At 39.7% G+C, this 21,670-nt stretch overlaps 1 protein-coding gene across 2 annotated transcripts in view; it reads right to left on the bottom strand.

Annotated features, from left to right (window-relative positions):
• The window catches only part of LOC147629806 (agamous-like MADS-box protein AGL14), a 94,257-nt gene extending 75,059 nt beyond the window's left edge, over window positions 1-19,198 (bottom strand). For both annotated transcript variants that reach the window (XM_086811326.1, XM_086811327.1), the window contains exon 1: window positions 18,586-19,198. In XM_086811326.1, the coding sequence (XP_086667452.1) occupies window positions 18,586-18,932 (347 nt within the window). In that variant the 5' untranslated portion in view covers window positions 18,933-19,198. The remainder of the gene's footprint in view (window positions 1-18,585) is intronic.
• Window positions 19,199-21,670: the final 2,472 nt, after the last annotated feature.

Here is a 21,670-nt window from a genome sequence, read left to right as displayed (position 1 = left end):
CCCTATGTTTAAAAGAAAACAATTTAATGCTTATATTGTAACAAGAAAGGACACATATCCAAAATATGAAAGGAAAGGGAACATGAAGTGCCCACAATGGCACTCACATGTTACATTATTTATAGCCATTGAAGAAATGCGAAGTGAGAGAGACAAAGTTTTATTACATGATCATTCTAGGATTATCAATAGTGGGACTTCTAGACACATGACCATCCCCACAAGGATGGTATTCTTCCCTAAAGTTTCTAGGAGATGATATTATAGTGGTAGTAGGCAACAACAATGCAAAGTATTTAAACAAGCATTCAAGTACTATTTTCCTTATGTCGTAAAAAGGTTGTACAAAAGTTTTTTTTTGGGTTATTAATATGAAGAGGAAACTCCATTCTATCTCATCATTATGGAGTGTAACTTTTAGGTTGACTTTGATAAAAATGGTGCATTTATTTACTGATGGAGATGATAAGCTCATTACAAAGGGCATTCAAAGGAATAAATTTTATGAGCTTTTCGTGTTTTCTACCTAGGTAGATTTGGGTAGTAGTAAACATTGGTATGAGAGATATGGGCATCTCGGTATGTAGTCTCTTTGAGAGAGAGAGATGCAAAAAGGTATTCTATTTGATCATTTGCCTCCAAATTTAAACAATATCGATGTATATGCAACTTGTATGGCAACACCTAAAACCCTTTTTGCAAGTGGTAAATTTTAGGGTAAGGCTACTCTTCATCTCATACATAATGATCTATGTAGAAAAATGAGTATAATAGTATTTGGAGGTTCTTCCTATTTTTTCACACTGGTAGATGAACTTCAAGATGTTTGTGGCCCATAAGGTTAGAATAGAAAAACAAGGCTTTGCTCTCATGACATATATACTCAAGATTACTACAAAATTTTGATGAATCACAAAGGGATCCAAAAAAATGCATGCAAGCCATGTTGTAGATCATTCTTGAAGATCTAAGGTAATTAGCACTGAGTGGGTTTACAAAGCCAAATATATATCTGATTGTTTTTTGGAAACGTACAAGGAACTATTGGTCATCACCAATGGTTTTGGATAAGTTGAAGGTTTGCACTTTCTTGAGACCTTTTATCCTAGAGTCAAGGATAACCATAATTTGTATTGTTCTTGCATTGATAGTGCAAGAGGGATGGCATGTTCTCCAAATGGATGGTAAAATATGTGTTCCTAAATGAGAAGCTCGAGGAGGAGGTATATGTGGAATAGAAACTTGGGTTTGTATTTTTTGATTTAGAAAGAAAAGTTTATGAGTCACAAAAGAAAATCTATGGGCTGAAACATGGCCCATGTGCATGGTACGAAATTATTGATACTTACTTTTATGAGTAATAGTCTCTTATATATGTATGTCTTTTGTGAGTAGGGAAAGTATATGATGATCATTGTTCAATATGTAGATGACCTTATCTTGACAAACGATCACTAGAAAAATATATCACAAAAATAAAACAAAGTTTGAGATGAAAAATATTGGGATCATGTACTATTATTTAGGGATTTCAATCTTGCAAAAACTAGATAACATTTTCATTTCTCAACAAAACGTATGTCGTGAGATACTCAAGGCATTTGGCATGACCGAATGCATGGTACTTGGTAACCCAAATATGGAGGCTGATCTAAATTATGTTAAAGACACTTGAGATATTGTAGATGAGACCTTATATAGGTAACTAGTTCGTACTCTTATCCTTTCGTGTAATACTAGACTATACATTAGTTTTTTTGTTGATGTTTTTAGTAGATTCTCAAAAAATCCCTAGGATAATCATTAAAGTAGGTATTCAAGTGTTTGCAATACATACAAGGTACTCTAGAGAACCTCAATACCTTTTGTTTTTCTCTTGGTTCATATGCATTTCTTAGATAAATAAAATCATCCCATAATTACATTCTCATCTCGAGAGAGGCTTAGTACAAAAGACTATGCTTTGCATTGTGACTGAAAAGGATTCTACAAGACATAGGAGTGGTGAAGAAGCAACTTAAAACACTACATTAAAACTAGAGTTACATGTCCATTACTTGAAATCATGTTTTTCTTGCATAGCCATTGCTCAAAATCATGTGTTTCACGCATAGCCATGCTTGCTCAGATTCATGTTTTCATGCTCACACAAAATATATTGAAATTCTTCATCACTTTACACACGAGCTCATTATTATGCTTAGGCATATTTTAGAGAGAGATAATATAGAATGGATGGTAGTTTAGTGAGAGTGAGAAATGATTATATGAGTAAAATAGAAAGAGAATATATTTCCTCAGTGCGATATATATATATATATATATATAGAGAGAGAGAGAGAGAGAGAGAGAGAATATGTTGTCTTAATGAGATACATACATACATATATATATATATATATATATATATATATATATATAGCAAGAGAGAGAGAGAGAGAGAGAGAGAGATAGAGATAGAGAAAGAAGTAATAAAGAGAAATGATTGTGTGTGTGTGTGTGTGTGTGTGTGTGTGTGTGTGTGTGAGAGAGAGAGAGAGAGAGAGAGAGAGAGAGAGAGAGAGAGAGAGAATAAATGCAAGCTATGTCATGGAGAAATAGCAATGAAATAATGCGACTCTACTAAGTCACTTATAGCACACAATTTGAGTCACTAAAGCGACTCACAAAATGATATTATATTACAAATTATTCACTTAAATAATGTCGCTAAAAGCGATATAAAAAGTGTCATTAAGAAGATTGGTATGTGATATGTCAGATACAACATTCTCACCGACCTTTTATAGGGAAATCATAGTGTCGCTTCAATTGTTCGTTAGGACCCCCATAACCCTATAGTGCTTATTGATTAGATTTTCCATCACTTTGAAAGATTCATAACTCTTTTCACATTAGTCTTCTTAAAACTTTCAGAGGACCTCAACCTTCCTATCAAGTTTATGAAGAATTTGCTTTGATTGTTAATGAACAAGAAGAACTTATTCCAGATTTAATCATTCAGTATTAGTAGACCAGCACAAGAACAAGGATTGTATATACCAATATCTTATGACTTTCAAGAGCCATCCTATTGAAGATACTAAGTGAATGCCTGAGTGGTTTGTTTGTCAATATCCAAGTCTCTTATCTACTCATATCAACATACACGCAATTGAGGTGTGTTGCAATCCAACCAAGAGGAAATGTTACATATGATGTGTACTCTCTCTCTATGGTGCACTATGGATGCTCAATGTGTCATTGTATTTAGACAAGTATCATGGGTGATTCTATTTAATACTTAATACTAAATATATGCATTGTGCACGGATTTAGGTTATTGTGTTTATTCTTGTACCATACGTGTGAGAGTTGATTGAGAGAGTCCAAATAATTTCATATTCACATGATAGTAAATTGGTTATAAGTGAGTCCACCTAATTGCTACCACATGTTAGTATTATTTTGTTAAGTGATTCCAATTTATTTTCAACCTAGATTTAAGTGATTTCAATTTATTTGCAACCTTACTTTATGGATTGTATGAGTATAGACTATGAGTAAAAGGATGACAATGATGGACAATACTCTTGTCTAGGTGCCAACATTATTTTTGGCTTAGTGAACATGTGTGCACCATTTTGACATTATTATGGTTAGGTCCATTGTACATAGTCATTAGATAAAAGATTTATTATTTTTGATATCTTAAACCTTGGACAAAGGGTACTGTTGTAAATCGAAAAGCCCAATTTTAGAAAGACACTCTATTAATGGTTCCAAAGATTGCATCCAATATTAAGTTTTTGTTCGGATTCTACTAGTTTATTTGGACAAGAAAAATGTCCATGTCCAAGATCCTTTGACATGTTGAGAGTCTTAAGGAGGTAAAAAAAGTAGAGTGGCTCATTCTGTATATGCATATCCTCTATAAGCTTCATCATCATGAATGGACTTTTTGGGAGAGTTGGTCCCATTACAATTTGGGAAGGTTAACTTGTCTAAGGCTCTTGCCTAATTTTGGAAGGCTAACTTGTCTAAGGTTTTTGACAAAGTTGCCTAATTTCCCCATTGTTCCCTTAGGTAGTGTATTAAGGAAAATCTACTAGTTTAAAGCACACTATATAATGACTGCACACTATATAATGACTATAGGGCTTTCTCCCTTGCCTTCTGTCCCTCAACCCTAAACTTCTTGAAGTTGAAAGGATGATGTAATTGAAGTACCTCGCGTCGTCCACCCTGTACAAGGAAGTAGATAAGCACACAAATTGGCTAGATAGGATGGGATTAAAATGATTCACGCACAGCTACCCTAGGAGGAGCTCCAACACAACTTGAAAGCTACGCAGCAATTGGAGCAGCACAGAAGTCCAATGTCATCACGCTACCCATCAGGTGAGAAGAAGGCATTTGATCCCCTGTATGTTGCTAAAGTGTTCAAATTAATTGCTGAGGGAGATTCCAAGATCAAGCCAACCATCGATGATGAAGACTTGATCAGGGAGTTCAGTCCGTTGGAGAGGGTAAGGTTAAGGAGTTCAAAATTAGTGGCACAGTAGACGAGGGTCGACAAAAGCAAATGTGTTTTGTGGTGAAAATTATCAATCTCACCCACAAACCATATCGCATGTCAAGAAAAACCTTCAAGATAATAAAGAGTGCTCAGGCTGGAACAAAGGTGGCATGGGTAGAGATTTTGTATCAAAACCTGAAGGAGCAGAAAGGAAAACTCACCCAGCCAAACACAAAAACAAGAATCGGCCCATATTTGACAGCCCTATTTAAAGCACAAGTAGGAGCCAAAAAAGACAAGGAAGAAGGCCCCAAGGAAGATGTAGCAAGATAACCTTAGGAACAGGCAAGTTTCGAACAAAGCAACCAATGTATCTCCAAACAAGGAAAAGACCAAGCGGCATCAAGATTGGGGAAGAAAAGAGTCTTTGAATTTGGGGAGAAAAAGACACGCAGCAAGAAGGGGAGGACCAGGGGGGAAATAAAGGCAATAGGCAGCCGATAGCTAAAGAAAGACTTGGCCAATATTGGCAAGTCAGTCCTATCCTAGAGGCTAGAGTAGCAACAATAGAAGACTACCACCACCAAGAACATACAGTTAGAATCCGCACAATTAGATCTCTCTACAACTAGCTCTGCAAACTTCCTCGATTCCATCGACCCTCAACTACCTCCAACAGTTCATGATAGACGGTCTAAAGGAGATGACTAAGGTGGTATAAGCAGTCCTCGAGGAAAAGGATGCTGCCATCCAAGTGGTGGAGGAGCTAGCAAGAAACCCTACAAGATAATTTGCATAGAAGAAGGATGACATTGAGCCCACTGGGACGAGATACAAAGGCAAATCTAGGAACTTCAGAAGGCCAACAAAGAAATGAAGATAGAAATGGAAAAGGTGAACAAGATGATGGCCACAAAAGAATAGATAAGTGCACAATTGCAGGATGACTTGAAGAGGGTCAAGGAAAGCCAAGCAAGAACGGAGGGCCAAATCACCCTAATCCGAGAGGAGTACCTTACGATCATTAAAGAAGTGCAGGACACGGCCAACAAAGACAAAGTAGAGTTGGTCAAAGTAGAAGCTAGACTGTCGCTCTTGGATGTAGAGGAGTTCCCAGAGGTTTATGAGTTAAATGCAGAGAAGATGGAGCACTGTAAAGGTCGCACAATAGAGGACTTGAAGGAGGTGTGGCGAGTGTTGCATGACGAGTGAAGATCAATGCAAGGATGCAACAAAAAAAGACACTTAGGGCTCTTGTAAAGAGTTCCAAGTTGTAGATGAATGTGGGAGTGGGCTTGACAATAATCCCACATGGGAACTTTTGGGAGTTTTAGAGTTTTTGTATAAAAAGTGGCTCATTTGAGAGCTTAGGGACTTTTGGTCATTTGGTTGAGAGGCTCATAGAGAGAGCTTGCTCCATAGCTCCTTCTCATGTGCTCTCCCAAGGCTCTCCATCTCCATTCTTGCTTCAATCTTGTACTCTCTATTCTCTACGTATTCAATGATATGAGGTTGCGGTCTACACACTTGCTAATCTAGATTTCGTAATGATGTTTTGATGCTAAAATCTGATTTGTGAATTGTAGAGTGCATGTGATGAAGTTTGTGCATGAAATGATGTGTAGTTGAGGCTTGTGTGATAGCTCTTTGCATGTTAGATTCTTTGCATAAGTTGCATTTTTGTGCTTAAGTGTAGCCTAATCTTGATGCGTTGATTATGTTAGATTGAGAAGGAATCAACGATTGATTGCTTAATTGTTGAAGAAGGATTGAGTAGGATTAGAAGTCATTAGTGTGTGGTTAACTAATCTTCTCCCATTCGGGATAGCCTCTATGCGCTAACCGGGTTGCATTCACGGATTGACAATCTGTGTGGATTGGAGTGTAGCCTCCGCTATGCTACGATGTCCCAAACAATGGCACCGCTGCCGGGGACGCACACCTAAGTTAGTGAAGGGTGTTAACCATTACTTCTTACTAAGTGCTCCATTGATTGCAAAATCATGGATTAGGGTAGATTAGAGTAGAGTTTGCAAGGGCATTGAGTGTGTGATCTCAAGGGTGCCTTGTGTGTTTTCTGTTTTTTGATTAGAAGCAAAAAAATTAAAACCCCATTGCGGTAGAGAAATCCCGCCATTAATTAGGTTTAAGTGCTTTCTGTTTTTGTATTTTTTGAAGAAGCGTGGAGAGGTAGCGTGGAAGTGTTGAAGGCAGCTGTGAGGCGAACGTAGGCTGCCTGCTCTGCAGGCGGGAGGTAGCTGCAAGAGAAGCAGCACAGCAGCATAAGAGGCATAGAAGGCGTTGCAGTGGCCGGCTGCCTGCTCTGCAGAAGGAAGCAGTGGCTGCGCGAGAGGGCTGCACCTAAGGTGGTGGCTGCAGCTGAGGCGGCTGGAGCTGAGGAGGCGCAGCAGGAGTGTGAACGCGGGCTGTGGGAGGGAGAAGGTGAAAGCCTGCAGAGCGTGGAGTGAGGCCGTAGGCGAAGCTCCTGTGGAAGGCGTGTGAAAGGTGGAATGCGGCAGTAAAAGGGCGGCTGGCCGAGTGGGAAAAAAACAGTAGCAGTTGAAGGCAAAGGGCTGTGGTGGGGGGCGTCTTCATCGGGTGCAGCAGCAGAGGCTGTCGAAGCGTGGAGAGGCGACGCCGCTGGCAGAAGCAAACAAAGTCGAAGGCGCGTGGGGGCTGCGTTGCAGAAACCACGTGAAGAAGGCGAACGGCGCGGACGCGATAAGGTCAGTGATTTTCTTGTTTTTTTTATATTATTATTTATTTATTTTTTTATTTTTTTATTTTTTCCTTATAATTGTAATTTTTTAAAAATAATAATAATAATAATAATAATAAAAACCATAAAACAATAAATTAAAAAAAAGAGAGAAAAGGAGATAGAAAAAAAGAAAGAAAAAAAAAGAAAAAAAGAAAAAAAGAAAAAAAAACCATAAAACAATAAATTTAAAAAAAAAGAGAGAAAAAAAAATAATTTTTATGTTTGTATTTTGAATCCATTTTTCATTTTTTAAATTTCTATAAAATTTTGCATAATTAAAGTAACTTGCATTTTTTTAGATTTTTTGTAATTTTGTGTATCATTAGTATTTTTTTAGCGTAATTCATATTTTTGTGTAATTAGTACAAAATTTATTAGTTTTTAAAAAAAAAGAAAAAGAAAAGAAAAGAAATAGAAAAAAAAAGAAATTCTATAAATTTTTTTTTTAGGAGTCCATATTCTTTGCATATTCTGTAATGTTTCATTTTTTTCATTTCTGTAATTTTTTGCATAATTAGAGTAGTTTGCATTGTTTTAAATTTTTGTAATTTTGTGCATAATTAGTATCTTTTTTAGCGTAATTCATATTTTTTGTAATTAGAAAAAGAGAAAAAAAAGTAAAAACATAAAATCATTTGAAAAAAATTCAAAAAAAAAAGATAGGTATACACATATTCATTTTAGTTGCATTTAGTGGTTAGGTAGGGTAAAAGAAATATATATATATATATACATATATATATATATATATATATATATAACAAAAAAAACAAAAAGAAAAAAAAACACATAAAAAACCAAAAAAATTTGACCTTATGTACTTGCGGTCAGGACGTCTTATAGATTCTGCCATAGGGCCTAGGGCACCTTCTAGAGTACCTACGCAGGAAAGTGGGACCCAATCGGTAGAAAATTTGGCAGATATTGCTGAAACCTTTTTCGAATCCCAATCTGATACCTTTTCCAGAACAACTAGCTCATTGTCCATGGACAATCTAGGGCCGTCAAATAGTCATCCCTTAGCCCCAAAAATAGGACACCCACAAGATCTTTTAATCCATTTGAAGCCGACACCATGGGGTTAACACTCCAATGTGAGACTCCAATATGTCTACACGAATGCTCAAGGAGCTGAGATCTTTAGGGATCCACAACAACGGTATCTTGTTAAGATCGCAGACATTTTCTCAGAACTTGATAGAGCACCTCTAGTCAATGACCAGGGTAACATGTACATGGGTGGAGATGGTGTTCGCTACGAAGTCACCTACCATCCAGAGAATGTAGACAAATTAGGGGAGCTCTCTAAAACCGAGTTCTTAGACTTATCGAAGCTTTCCAAAGCAAGGGAGTCTAGAGATGATTGGCTCATTGAGCCGGACATGCCAGGACCATCCAATGCCCAGTCCTCAAAGCCATCCATAGATGATTTACTTCTTGTAGATCTAAATTTGGAAAGGGATAGGAAAGACAAGAGCAAAATGGATCAGGGGGCTGAGAACCAATGGGAGTTTGTATGACAAATTCCAGTGACAAAGGTCTTACAGGATGACCCACTTCAAGAGGTCTATAAGGACTCTTTAGAGGGATATTATGCCACAACTAAATTGCCAGAGCTAGATCTTCCTCTAGCACTTGTGGTGGTAGTTGAAAAGCTTGCAGGACACATGAACCGAATAGTTGATAAATGGGCCAATGAATACCGAACCTTAGATTGGAAGGAGATTCGGGAGCTCACGTGGAAAGGACAACCATTATTCATGGAAGTGTTCTCAACAAATACAGCTAAACCAGGAGAGACAGCCTTTCTTGGAGAAACTGTTGCTCCTCCCCTACGAGAGTTCACTAGAGAGGGACCCTCAACATCTAAGTGGACCACTGCTAGTAGCCCAACTCTAGCACCAAGATATTGTCCTACACCAAAAGTGCAACCACCACAGGTCACACCACAACAACATTTTTCTCACTATAACAATCGGAGGGTAGGGGAGCCAACTCGGCCTCCCATAAATGCACCTCCTGAAATGCGGGTGACAAGATCTTTGGAGGGGTTTGGTGAGGCTGGTAATAGGGGACCCACACGAATTTGGGATGCATGTGGACCATCTTACCAAAGAGAGGAACAATTCCCACTGAGAGTGAGAGGCCGTAGGTCCTATGATGAATATTCAAGACAAGTAAGGCCATCAACTCTTCAGAAATTGGTAAAGAAGTATGAAGGGTCGGGAGATCCATATGACCATGTAGCAGCATTTAGGCAAGCAGTTCGAGCTGAGCAAGTGGCTGACAAGCATACTCAAATTGAAGGATTTGGACTCACTCTTGAGGGAAAGGCCCTTGCTTGGTTTCAGGCACTAGAGGCTTCAGGCACTAGAGGCTTCAGACAAATCTTCTTTACGAGTTTTGGAAGAGAGATTCATTGCTGCTTTTTCCTTGATGGGGATTCAGCATGACACGGTAGCACACATCTACTCTTTCAAGCAAGGTGAGACTGAGAGTGTTAGAGACTGTGTAAATAGAATGAAGCAGTACATTAATCATTGCCCAGAAGATGAGAAGCCCGCCCAGAGTCGATTAATTTCTCTCTTCTTAAAAGGACTCAAAAATTCAACACTGCATACACATCTCTATGCGAAGAAGCATACAAATTTCAATGAGTGTTGCCATGATGCTATGGATTTCACAGATAACTTCAAATTCCAAGATGGTTCTAGCCCTGAGGTGAAACCTAGAGATCAGTGGGGTGATGACCAAAGTTCAGGGTCTAGCGCGCTAGTAAATCCAGACCAGATAGCTAACCTAGTACTAAGGAGATTGGGACAAACCTATCGCCCACCCATGCAGCCACAACAACAGCAGCAAACGAATGAGGAGTGCACTACCTACAGGTCCTCATCTTTGTGGAGCATGTGGCGGTAACCATAAAACTGAAGAATGTAATACCTTTTCTCCTCTAGTCACAAACCAACCCACAAAAAAGTGGTGCCAGGCCTGTGCTTGGAACTTTACCCACACCACACAGGAATGTACTCGCATTGCAAGAATGAGACAGGAGCGTGAGCAGCAAAGGGGTGGAGTGGCTCCACAAATGTATCAACAGTATACTAATTTTGAACGTAAGCCACCGATGGCACAAGAGCAAGCACGACCTGTTCTTGGTGCTCAACCTCCTGCTCCTGGGACTGCTCCTGTGAGGGTTGTTGACTACGACAATTCAAATATGTGTAGAGACTTGGTAAACCCAGGCTATGTGGAGGAGGAATATGCATCATATTCATCCAAGGAAAATCTCTTTGAAAGTCCCGCATACCCAAGCCAAGCACTGGAGACTCAACCAGGGGAACAAAACTCTTTGATGTTGCTAGGCGGCTACCAACCTAGGACTCCAGGCCCCTCTGGTCAATGGTAGCAAAGGAAAGTAGAAGCCAAACTAATGGGCCCCTGTTATGAGTGCGGAGAACCCCATTGGGCTCGTGATTATCCACATCGCTCAAGGCAAACAGCTCGATCCAATACAACAGTACCACAGTTTCCACCAATTGAAAGATATTGTCTAGGGTGTTGTGTAGAACACTTCCCAAAAGATTGTTTGCTGAAACCACACGAGGAAGGCACCTCTCAACCAAAGGTCTCACTCAACCTTGTAGGGACAGTTCCATCACCACCTTCATCTGAGAATGAGGATGTCGTGCCACTTAGAGTCATGACTAGATCACAGACACGAAATGCCGAAATGCAAACTGATGAGACACCTCGAACTAGGGATGCGAAGGCAAATCTAGTGGACAAGACCCTACATTCCAATAGAAAAAGGACCACTAGGAGGAAAAAAAACCGCAACAAGCAAACTAAAAGTGCATCCAGTAATTCTCAGGAAGTCTCTAAACAAAACATGAGGGATAAAACTTTTACATCCCAAGAAATGCATGAGGAGCATCAACCTCAACCTGGGCCTAGTTCTGGGGGTTCTGTTTTTGTGGATAAGGTGAATGAGACTCTAGATGCCATCATTGATGCTCATAGAAGTCGCATTGCAGCTTTATCTGAGCTACCCAAGAAGCTTCAAGAATACCCAAACCCTCGTGAGGAGAAGATCAATCTAGCTGTACATCAGCAACTCATTAGGGAAGCTCAGTCAATACTTGAGGGACCACCACCACCTATTCCTCGGGGCCCAACCTCTCTTAAGCCAACATTAGAAACCATACCAGAAGTGTCATCAAGTCGGGAAATGAGAAGTGAGCTCATCTCACAAGCTAATAGCGAAAGGTCTGCACCAATTGACACCCCATTGAAAGAAGGAATTATGCCACCACCTAGCCTTGTCTTCCCATGCAATGATGAAGTTATTGATGCTAACGAGGACATGGCAAATGAGATGTGGGCAGCAGTTCACGAGAAAGTTAATGAGAACATGTCATCTATTAGTTCACCTCCATTCTCTGAGGTGGATTTTACCAGGGGCAGGGGAAACAACTTTAGACGCCCAAACATCCAGGAGGAAGTTCAAACAATTGTTTTTCCTAGAAGTAAGCATACAATGAAAACCTTACCATCATATTTGGGAGAATATGAGAACTGTTCTCAAACCTTGAGGATACCCTCCATGCATAAAAGGTTGACAAAGGAGAAGGACATGAGTATCGTGCAAGCTATTTGTCAGCACCAGTAGCTTGTACCTTACCTTTGCTTAAGTTGATAAAGCTTCGACCTGAGTTGTGGAATGATATTGCCACATGTTTGTCAGAGCAGGTATTGCTACAAAAGGGTCACCATGAGTGTACTCTACACCCTGAGACAAAGCATGTTATGCCAGTTCCTATCAACAAAGTAGGGAAATTTTGTGAGGACGATCAGGGAAATGCTACCCTCCCATTAGAAGTGCGAAATGTAGCTTCAACTGCAATACTTGATAGTGGTGCAGGGGTGGGCATTGTGACAAGGTCCATTTGGGAAAAGTGGGGCAAACCAGCTATTAGGAGTACCAGGATGCGCTTGCAGCTTGTAGATGGAAGCTTAGAACATCCCCTTGGGCTGCTGGAGAACTTATTGGTCACGACATGTGGGATTGAATATGAGCACACCTTTGCAGTAGTGGATTTTGGAAAACATCCAAACTATGAAGTGATATTGGGTAGACCATTTATGCGACAATTTCAAATGATTCAAGATTGGGGATACAATTATTTGTACCTCCGACATGATTCTGTCATCACAAGAGTCAACCTAAAGAATCACTCATATCGTGATGTAACAAGGTCTCCGATAGATGAGTTTGATTTTGCTTCATCTGAGGGCTCAAGAGTTACATTGTCAGATGGGCGAGAAGATCTGTGGATGTGTGGAGCCTCATGTAGGGATTTCAACACTGAGAGACTTAAGGGTAATCGAAGTGAATCAGATGAGGCATACATTCCACAACCCTTCCCTGAGCACTTAATTGATCCACTAGAATGGAGTCATGTCCTTGCAACATTATCGACCTGTGCTTTACCTAAGCCAATTCAATTTTGTGACTCAGATGGATATGATATTATTCCTATATGAATGGTACAACCACGTGACCTTCTAGATGATTTGTACTATAGGGATGCATCCACAACAGCACTGCAAGTAGAGGAAGTCTCTGCTAATCCACAAGCTCTATCATGTCAAAAGGGTGGTGTTTCTACCCTACACAACCCACTTTCAAAATCTGCTCTTGAAGCTCCAACACAAATGATGTGGATAATTGATGAGTACTCAAGTAAGGGCCATGGCTGGCATGTTCCAACTTCTCTAGTTGCTGCTCAAAGAAGGCCAGGCAAGAAGGAATTATCGATTTGGCTACCCAAAGATGCGTACAAACTTGTACCATCCAGCCCAGTTGCTAAGCCTCCTAAAAAGCACATCTTTTCCAAGCCTAAACCTCTTACTCGTTGGGTCCCAAAACATGTTCTTAAAGCACAAGGCTATTATGAGGGTGCAACAGCACTTTGGCTTCCAAAATGCCATGGTTTGCTAGGGGTAAAAGAGTGTATCAGAAAGATTCCAAAAGCCACCCTTGGTTTTCCATATCAGTGGGTACAAAAGAAATCAACACAAACTCTTCAAGATAGGATAGGTGGCTGTGATAGCACCTACAAATCCACTTGTGTTGATCTTCCTAAAACATGTATTGAAACACCAGTTATCCCAATTTCTCCTTGTTACACAATTCCACCATCAACTTGTGTACCTAAGACAAGTCCAAATGAGTCCCATTTGAGCATAGATTCTAGCACTTCAATGCCTAAATCCTCTTATCTTGCTCAAATTCCAAGACAATTGATAAAATTCTCACCTCTTAAGAAGGACATACCCAAAACTAAAGATAAGGCATTAACACTACAATTGAAGCTCTTTGGTAGATCAATGTTTGAATAATGTGGTTCCTTGTGCCTTTAGAGGATTGTGTTCTTTTTGAGATGATCTCCACCACCAGCGCAAGGGTAAGCTCAGCGACTCCACAATAAGATCAACAAGCCAAGGTTTTTTCCTCGGCTATATTCGGTGATTGGCACCAATAGCAAATTTTATTCCTTTCTTTTCTTTTCTTGTTTGTTAATAAAAATTTTGCAGAGATCTCCGCTAAACAAGAGCATCAAACACGCCCCAACAGTCCACCTACCGTGCACAGCGAGTAGTGGAAAAGCTAAAAATGGAAAACGAGCAGCTGGGGTAAGAAATAAAGGCATGGAAAAAGAAGTTCACTGTCCTAAAGGGAGATGGAAAGAAGCCAGCCGCACAGTCAGCAGGGGAAAGGGGAAGGAAATTATGCTATGAAAAGGTTCATCAATGGACCTAATCCCCGATGAAGAACTAAAAGAGCATGCATGGACAACTACAAAGAAACTAGAAGAAAAGGAAAACAATGAGGCCGCACTCAAAGTCCAAATTGAAGAGCTGGAGACACTCATCAAAGAGTTCAAGAGGAACAACAGAAATAGGATAGAAAAACGATAAAGACCCTAAAAAAGGAGTTAGAGAAAGCTACACTTGTAAGGCTGACAAGAGGTAAAGGGGAAAAAATGATAATCAATGAGCTAAACGTCAAGTCTTTGAGGATAGCCAATGCTAACCTCCGTATAAGAAAAGAGACCAAATAGAGACCATGAGAAAGGCACATGCAGAGGAGGTGCAGACAAAGAAAAAGATGTTAGAAGACTTCCAAAGCTGGGCAAAAAGAGCAAAGGAGGACTTGCAAAAAAGAATCCAAGAAAAAATGGGCCAAAAGAGCATGGACGTTTGGAAGAAGATTGCGCTAAAATGTATGGAAAAAAATAATCCAAATAGCTCAGTAGTACGATCCATGAGGCCTTCCAAAAACTAGAACACGAAATTGAATAATTCATGAACCAATTGGAAGCACCTAGTGCAAAAAGACAAGGCTAGAGCAGCTCTCAGACAGGAGCAGTCGCACAGGGAAGAAGCCCCTCCTTGGATCTAGAGCAGTGCATGGAAGAAACGGACTCTTATGACTCACGGATCTAAGTGAGGAGGCAATAGCTCATTGGAAGAGCGACACTGCTAGTGCCCCTCACCAACGGAGCCACCTAGCAAAAAGGGGAAGGGGAGTGCCGAAAAGACAAAACCAACAAGTATACCCTCCCTATGGGTGGAAATGGACTCAGAGCGGAAGGAGAAGGCTAAAGCAGTCAGATAAGACACTTCGAAAACAATATCATCACCCGAGAGAAAACAGAGCCCCATGCCTTTGCCCCAACAGGCATGGTTGTGGACACAATGAAAAGGGCAAGGACAAGGCATCCAAAGGCACAGCCCCTAGATGTATAATTCTAATGGGCCGACGAAAGGAAAAGTTTAGGACATGTCTAGGTGAGAAGCAAGAAAAGGGCTTACGAGCCAAGATATGCCCAGGACCTCCCTATCAAATTCATCTAGAGAGCATTGTAAAAGAAGAGGAACCGAACGAAAGTGGCTTGAATAGGACATAAAGTGTCTAGAGCGGGGACTTCGGACTCAAAGGCAATCCGGATTCACAAAGTTTTTAGAACAACAACAACCGTGGGCTTCATAGCATCCACCGTGATTGCTAGGTGTAAGCGGCCAATCAGCCCGTTTGGTCACTGCCTAAATCACTACCTGGACTGACCGTTGTGCAACAAGCTGAGATTAGTTGGGTTTGGATTAGAGGCTAGAGAAGACTTGGTCTACCCGACTGAGATTGTAGCAAGAGTGTGTTTCGCCTGGATAGTTCGTGAATCATGTGGATCTACTTGGGCCCGAAGGAGAGGAACAATACTGAATAAGAGGATAGGAGAGTTGAGTGAGCAGTTCATGAGCAAAGCTCTTGCTAAGACATTGTATTGTATGGTTCAAACTATTACTCAAGAATGACACATGGGATGGTCTTTGTCTTATTTTTATTATTATGCATATCTTTGTCTATTCTGCATTCACTCTTATGTTAAGTGTAGTCATGTTTAGATGTGGACTCCGGCTCCTTGGATTTAGGATAGACCGCAAAACTAACCTGCGTGTAGTTGTGATCAACTTCCTGAGCTTAGGCACACATGTAGCTCAACATCCTAGTGTTGACTTATTGCATTGGGTATAGTTGTATTAGTTACTGCTCTTTTGGAGGCAACTAGGTGGTCTGGAACCACGTAAGTGCCGGGTATTGACCGGACAGTGACATTGTAGCATGAAGAAGTGAACCACCCCATATGAAAGATGAATATAAGTTCACATTACAATGAGATTTAGATGCTCTCTTTGAAAAGAAGCAGGAAGAAGAATGGATTTTTTTTTTGGAGGCCATGCTTGGCAAGCATGGCAAGTAAGTACATTCTTAAACTCATAACTTCTTTGTTTTTTCAAAACTAAGTTTCACTTGTGTTAATTTTGTTATGGTTTAGGATCATGTTACTACAAACTATGTTACTAGATACTGTGTTGCTTTTTTGAGGAAATCTCAAACGAGAAGAACTACCTCCTTTTGGAAGCCACGAGATGTAAATTGGGAGGATGAAGAAGGGTGGTCTCTTTTTATTTATTCTATTATGTAAGTACGTGCTATCATTTGTATTAATAAACTCTTATAAAAGAAATGTGTTTATTTACATGTATTTTAATAAAAAACTTTGATTTTCTAACTAATTGCATATATGAAATTAATAAGAATGATAAGCCATCGCCCATGGAGAGGAATTATTGATAAGATTCGAGTACAGAGCTAAGCCGTATATATGTATGTTGTATCGTGTATAGAATCGATAATAGTGTGATAAGAGTGTGACAAATGATTATATGAGTAAAACATAGAGTGAGATATGTATATATTTAGCTCATATTTAGAGAGAGATAATATAGAAGAGAGAATATATTGTCTTAATATGATATATATATATATATATATATATATATATATATATAGAGAGAGAGAGAGAGAGAGAGAGAGAGAAATAAGTAATAGAGAGAAATGATTGTGTATGTGTGCATGTATGTGTGTGTGCGTGTGTGTGTGTGTGTGTGAGAGAGAGAGAGAGAGTGTATGAGAGTGTGTGTGTGTATGAGAGAGAGAGAGGGAAGAAATGCAAGCTATGTCATGGAGCAATAGCAGTGAAATAATGCCATTCTACTAAGTCGCTTATAACACACAATTTGAGTCACTAAAGTGCTCACAAAATGATATTATATTACAAATTATTCACTTAAATAATGTCGCTAAAAGCAATATAAGAAGTGTCGTTAAGAACATTGCTATGTGGTATGTCAGATACAACATTCTCACCAACATTTTATAGGGAAACCAAAGTGTCGCTTCAATTGTTCGTTAGGACCCCCATAACCTTATAGTGCTTATTGATTAGATTTTCCATCACTTTGAAAGATTCATAACTCTTTTCACATTAGTCTTCTTAAAACTTTCAGAGGACCTCAACCTTCCTATCAAGTTTATGAAGAATCTCCTTTGATTGTTATTAGTTAATGAACAAGAAGAACTTATTCCAGATTCAATCATTTAGCATTAGACCAGCACAAGAACAAGGAATGTATATACCAATATCTTATGACTTTCAAGAGCCATCCTATTGAAGATGCTAGGTGAATGCCTGAGTGATTTTTTCATCAATATCCAAGTCTCTTATCTACTCATATCAATATATACGCAATTGAGGTCTGTTGCAATCCAACCAAGAGGGAATGTTACATATGATGTGTACTCCCTCTCTATGGTGCACTATGGATGCTCAATGTGTCATTGTATTTAGACAAGTATCATGGGTGATACTAAATATATGCTTTGTGCACGGATTTAAGCTATTGTGTTTGTTCTTGCACCGTACGTGTGAGAGTTGATTGAGCGAGTCCAAATAGTTTCATATTCACGTGATAGTAAATTGGTTATAAAAGAGTCCACCTAATTGCTACCACGTGTTAGTATTATTTTGTTAAGTGATTCCAATTTATTTACAACCTAGCTTTAAGTGATTCCAATTTATTTGCAACCTTACTTTATGGATTGTATGAGTATAGACTATGAGTACAAGGATGACAATGATGGACATTACTCTTGTCTAGGTGCCAACATTATTTTTGGCTTAGTGAACATGTTGTGTGCACCATTTTGACATTATTATGGTTAGGTCCATTGTACATAGTGATTAGACAAAAGATTTATTATTTTTGATACCTTAAACCTTGGACAAATGGACGTACTGTTGTAAAACGAAAAGCCCAATTTTAGAAGGACACTCTATTAATGGTTCCGAAGATTGCATCCAATATAATGTCTCTTGTTCTGATTCTACTAGTTTATTTGGACAAGATAAATGTCCATGTGCAAGATCCTTTGACAAGGTTCCCATGTTGAGAGTCTTAAGGAGGTAAAAATAGTAGAGTGGCTCATTCTGTATATGCATATCCTCTATAAGCTTCATCGTGAATGGAATTTTTTTGGAGAGTTGGTCCCATTACAATTTGGGAAGGTTAACTTGTCTAAGGCTCTTGCCTAATTTAGGAAGGTTGCCTAATTTCCCCATTGTTCCCTTAGGCAGTGTATTAAGGGAAAGTCTTTTCGCATTGCCAGAACATGACCTTTAAAAAATTGAAGGCACCTTTTCTTATTCATCTCGCCAAGCTCACCCCACCAAGACTAAACTGTGTACGTAAACTGAAATGCACTACAGGGCTTGATAGAGCATGAAAGGCTTTTGATGAAAATCTACTAGTTTAAGCACACTATATAATGACTGCAGGGCTTTAGGAATTTACAGGTCTAAGCATTCAAACTTCGCAACGACCTCAGCCGTAATCATAAACTGGAATTCAGGAATCGTACCTTGAAGAGCTGGCGAACTCGAAGAGCTTGCCCGTGCTGGAGAAGACAATGAGAGCGATTTCCGCATCACAAAGAACGGCGAGCTCGTGGGCTTTTTTGAGGAGGCCGTTTCGGCGCTTGGAGAAGGTGACCTGGCGGCTTGCGCTGTTCTCGATTCGTCTGATCTGGATCTTTCCGCGGGCTACTACACCGGTCTTGTTGCGCAGCTGCAGCAGGTCTTGGCATCTATCGTCGTCGTCTGTGCATTCCGCCGTCTCCGGCGCGTGGCCGTTCTCTTCTCCTTGCAACGCTGCGGCATCGTTAGCTGCTGCCGGCGCGTGCTCCACTAGCTCGCCCAGATCGGCCATTATGCAAAATAACAAGGGAGAAATTGCAGTATTTGGAGGAGATAGTATGTAGTCTGCAGAGGCTCAGACGTTCCAGCCAGTGCTCTACATGAGAAGAAACCTGACAAACAAGGGGCGCTGCGCCCAGCAGCTGAGATCACAACCAAAGGAACCGCAAGGCAGGCACAGGCCCTGACGCTCTCGGAAGCTGTGACTACTTAGCTGGGCAGCAACACCATATCGACGGAGAGGCGACGAATTTCCCTATAGTAGAAATCCTAAATTCTCCATTATCTTTGGACTCGCTACTTTCCAGCGTCATGCATAATTTCGTATTTCTGCAAATAAATTGTTTGTGTGGTATACGAGCGTCATCTTCCCAGCTCGCAGTTTCCCGTTACACCCACCGCGGTACTGTTCTGTTCCGCTTTGTCCCTCGTACCACCTTGGAGAGGACCACACCGCGTGACTCCACGTGTCAAATTTCTTTTCCGTCTTTTTATAATTATCACTTTTCACACCGTCCACGTGTCAAATTTCAGAAGCGGTAAGTGTACGCAATTCAAAACACACGTGGCAACCAATGGTTTACCAGCTTTGTCGTGGCTCTCTTTGCCTTAGCATTCGTACGACGTCCTCCAAACGCTCCTTAGCTGAATTCAAACTTTCCCCAAAAAAATTGCAATGTCTCCAGCAAATAAAAAAGAACACTAGATGCTTCTAGTTCTGCACTATGTCAACAAGCTCAAAGAGTCAACAAGCTCAAAGACTCCAATTCATGCAATCATGCATGCATGTGTCCTACTATGAAGACACTCTAGGATAAGGAGGATGTCTAGCTTACAAGATTGCATGAACACAATTAACTCAATAAAGAACAAAGGATACCACACTAGTCTACATAGCTTACCCAACGTGAGTATGGATGTAGGTCAACCATGTTGAACAACCCACAACTTGGTCCAACAAACTGATCAACTTGCAATATCATATGATTGGGACCATAGTAGCTCCCATCGTCATCTAAGACTGTGTGGCCCCTCAAATGGGCCCCGTAACAACCTAAGAGCCCTCAGTTTGCTATCATGTCCAACACTCACTACTACGGTCACAACATGTGTGGATTACTTGGCAGAGTGCCAAGTAGGATGCATGCTACATAAGCTATCTTCTAACCATTTAGCCACATTTGGCCCCACCACCTGCTGGTGTTTAAACTGGGGAACTATCGGAGTGGCGCTCGAGTGCTACATAACCTATCTTCTAACCATCTAGCCACAATTGCCCCACCACCTAGTGTCTAAACTGGGAATCTATCATCAAAGTGCTCATAACAAATGGATACTCCTCATTTAACTTTTGGGAAACTTAAAATGGAGAAAATTTATTAAGAGCAGTAACAACACAAGACCTTGAGAGGGGAATGCCCATTGCTTTACCATCTCATACATACATATATACATAGATTGAGGCCTTTGAGTGTGATCGCTTATGCATGTCGCCTAGTGCTTGCTATCTTAGCAACCACATGATGCCGCCAAAAGAACAAGGTTAGGAGGTATTATAACACCTTCTGGACTGGTTGGTATAGTTATAAAAATCAAGAGTTGAACTCGTAACCTCTTAACCCTCAGGGCACACCTCTAGTCCTCCAATGATCCAAAAACCTTCACACGAAAAAGGAATCTTTGAGGTGCAAAAGTCTATTATTGCACCATCTTATACACCCCTTATCCTTGATCCAATTGCCATTAAAGTTCTCTCTATTTTGGACAACACCAACTAAAAGTCAAGATTTTTCCCTTTATAAAATCTAAAGAAATTTTAAAGTGGTGTATTGCAGATTATTCTTTGGCTAGAAGAAAACTCGATAGACTTTAGTAACACCCATAGTAAAAGGATCTATTGTTATTGTATGAGAATAATGGTAGCTAGCTACTACTTCCATGGAAATAGCATATGTTCCACTATACACAAAACTTTATAGTCTCTAGGATGATAAACCTCATTCTGAGCCAAAATGTCTCTTTTCAAACTTGGACCTCCAATGAAATGCCTTAATATACATTAAGAGCTCGTGCTAATGGAATTCCTTCCATATTGTTCAAGATCAAAATATTTCGAGTAAGGTATTAGATCCAAGTGATTACTATCAACCATGACTCAAAAGAGAAGAGGATTTAAGTCCACTTAGCTTGTTTAATCTTCCTAGCGTCTTCTAGTAGAAGACGTCTCATCTTGAACTTAGTAATCTACATGCATGTACACCTCACATTTGTTATTCTCATGAGATGAAAACAACATAAATGTAAGCTAAAGATATCATGCTTACCATTCATGACTTAAAATAAAGCATTATAAGAAAGCTAACATATCTTTTGATATTTTATTCATATGTAGTCTAGGAAATCTTTTTTTTCTAAATGTTTTACTCATTTTCTTCAAGAAAAACCCTTGAGTTCTCTACAAATCATTGATGAGATAGGAGATTGAAAGGATTTTTTTTTTTGCAATATATTCACAAGTAGATATTATTGACCATCCTATAAAAAAGTCTACAGTTTTGTAATGTAGCAGCCACAAAAGATAAAAGTAATTTATATATGTCTCCATATGTACAATTATCAATTTGGGTTGTGACACTAAAGCATACTCAATCCCAAACATGGTACTTAGAATATTATTCATAGTGGACCTACTCATGAGACCTTTGATACTTCTTTAATATCACCCTAGCTAGTAAAGGCATGATCCCTTTA

Source organism: Cibotium barometz, chromosome 17 (assembly GCF_041138505.1).
Source record: "Cibotium barometz isolate CiBa-2024 chromosome 17, ASM4113850v1, whole genome shotgun sequence".
NCBI lineage: Eukaryota > Viridiplantae > Streptophyta > Polypodiopsida > Cyatheales > Cibotiaceae > Cibotium > Cibotium barometz.
The sequence above is the reverse complement of the archived record's forward strand: the minus strand, read 5'-3'. Positions and strand labels throughout refer to the sequence as shown.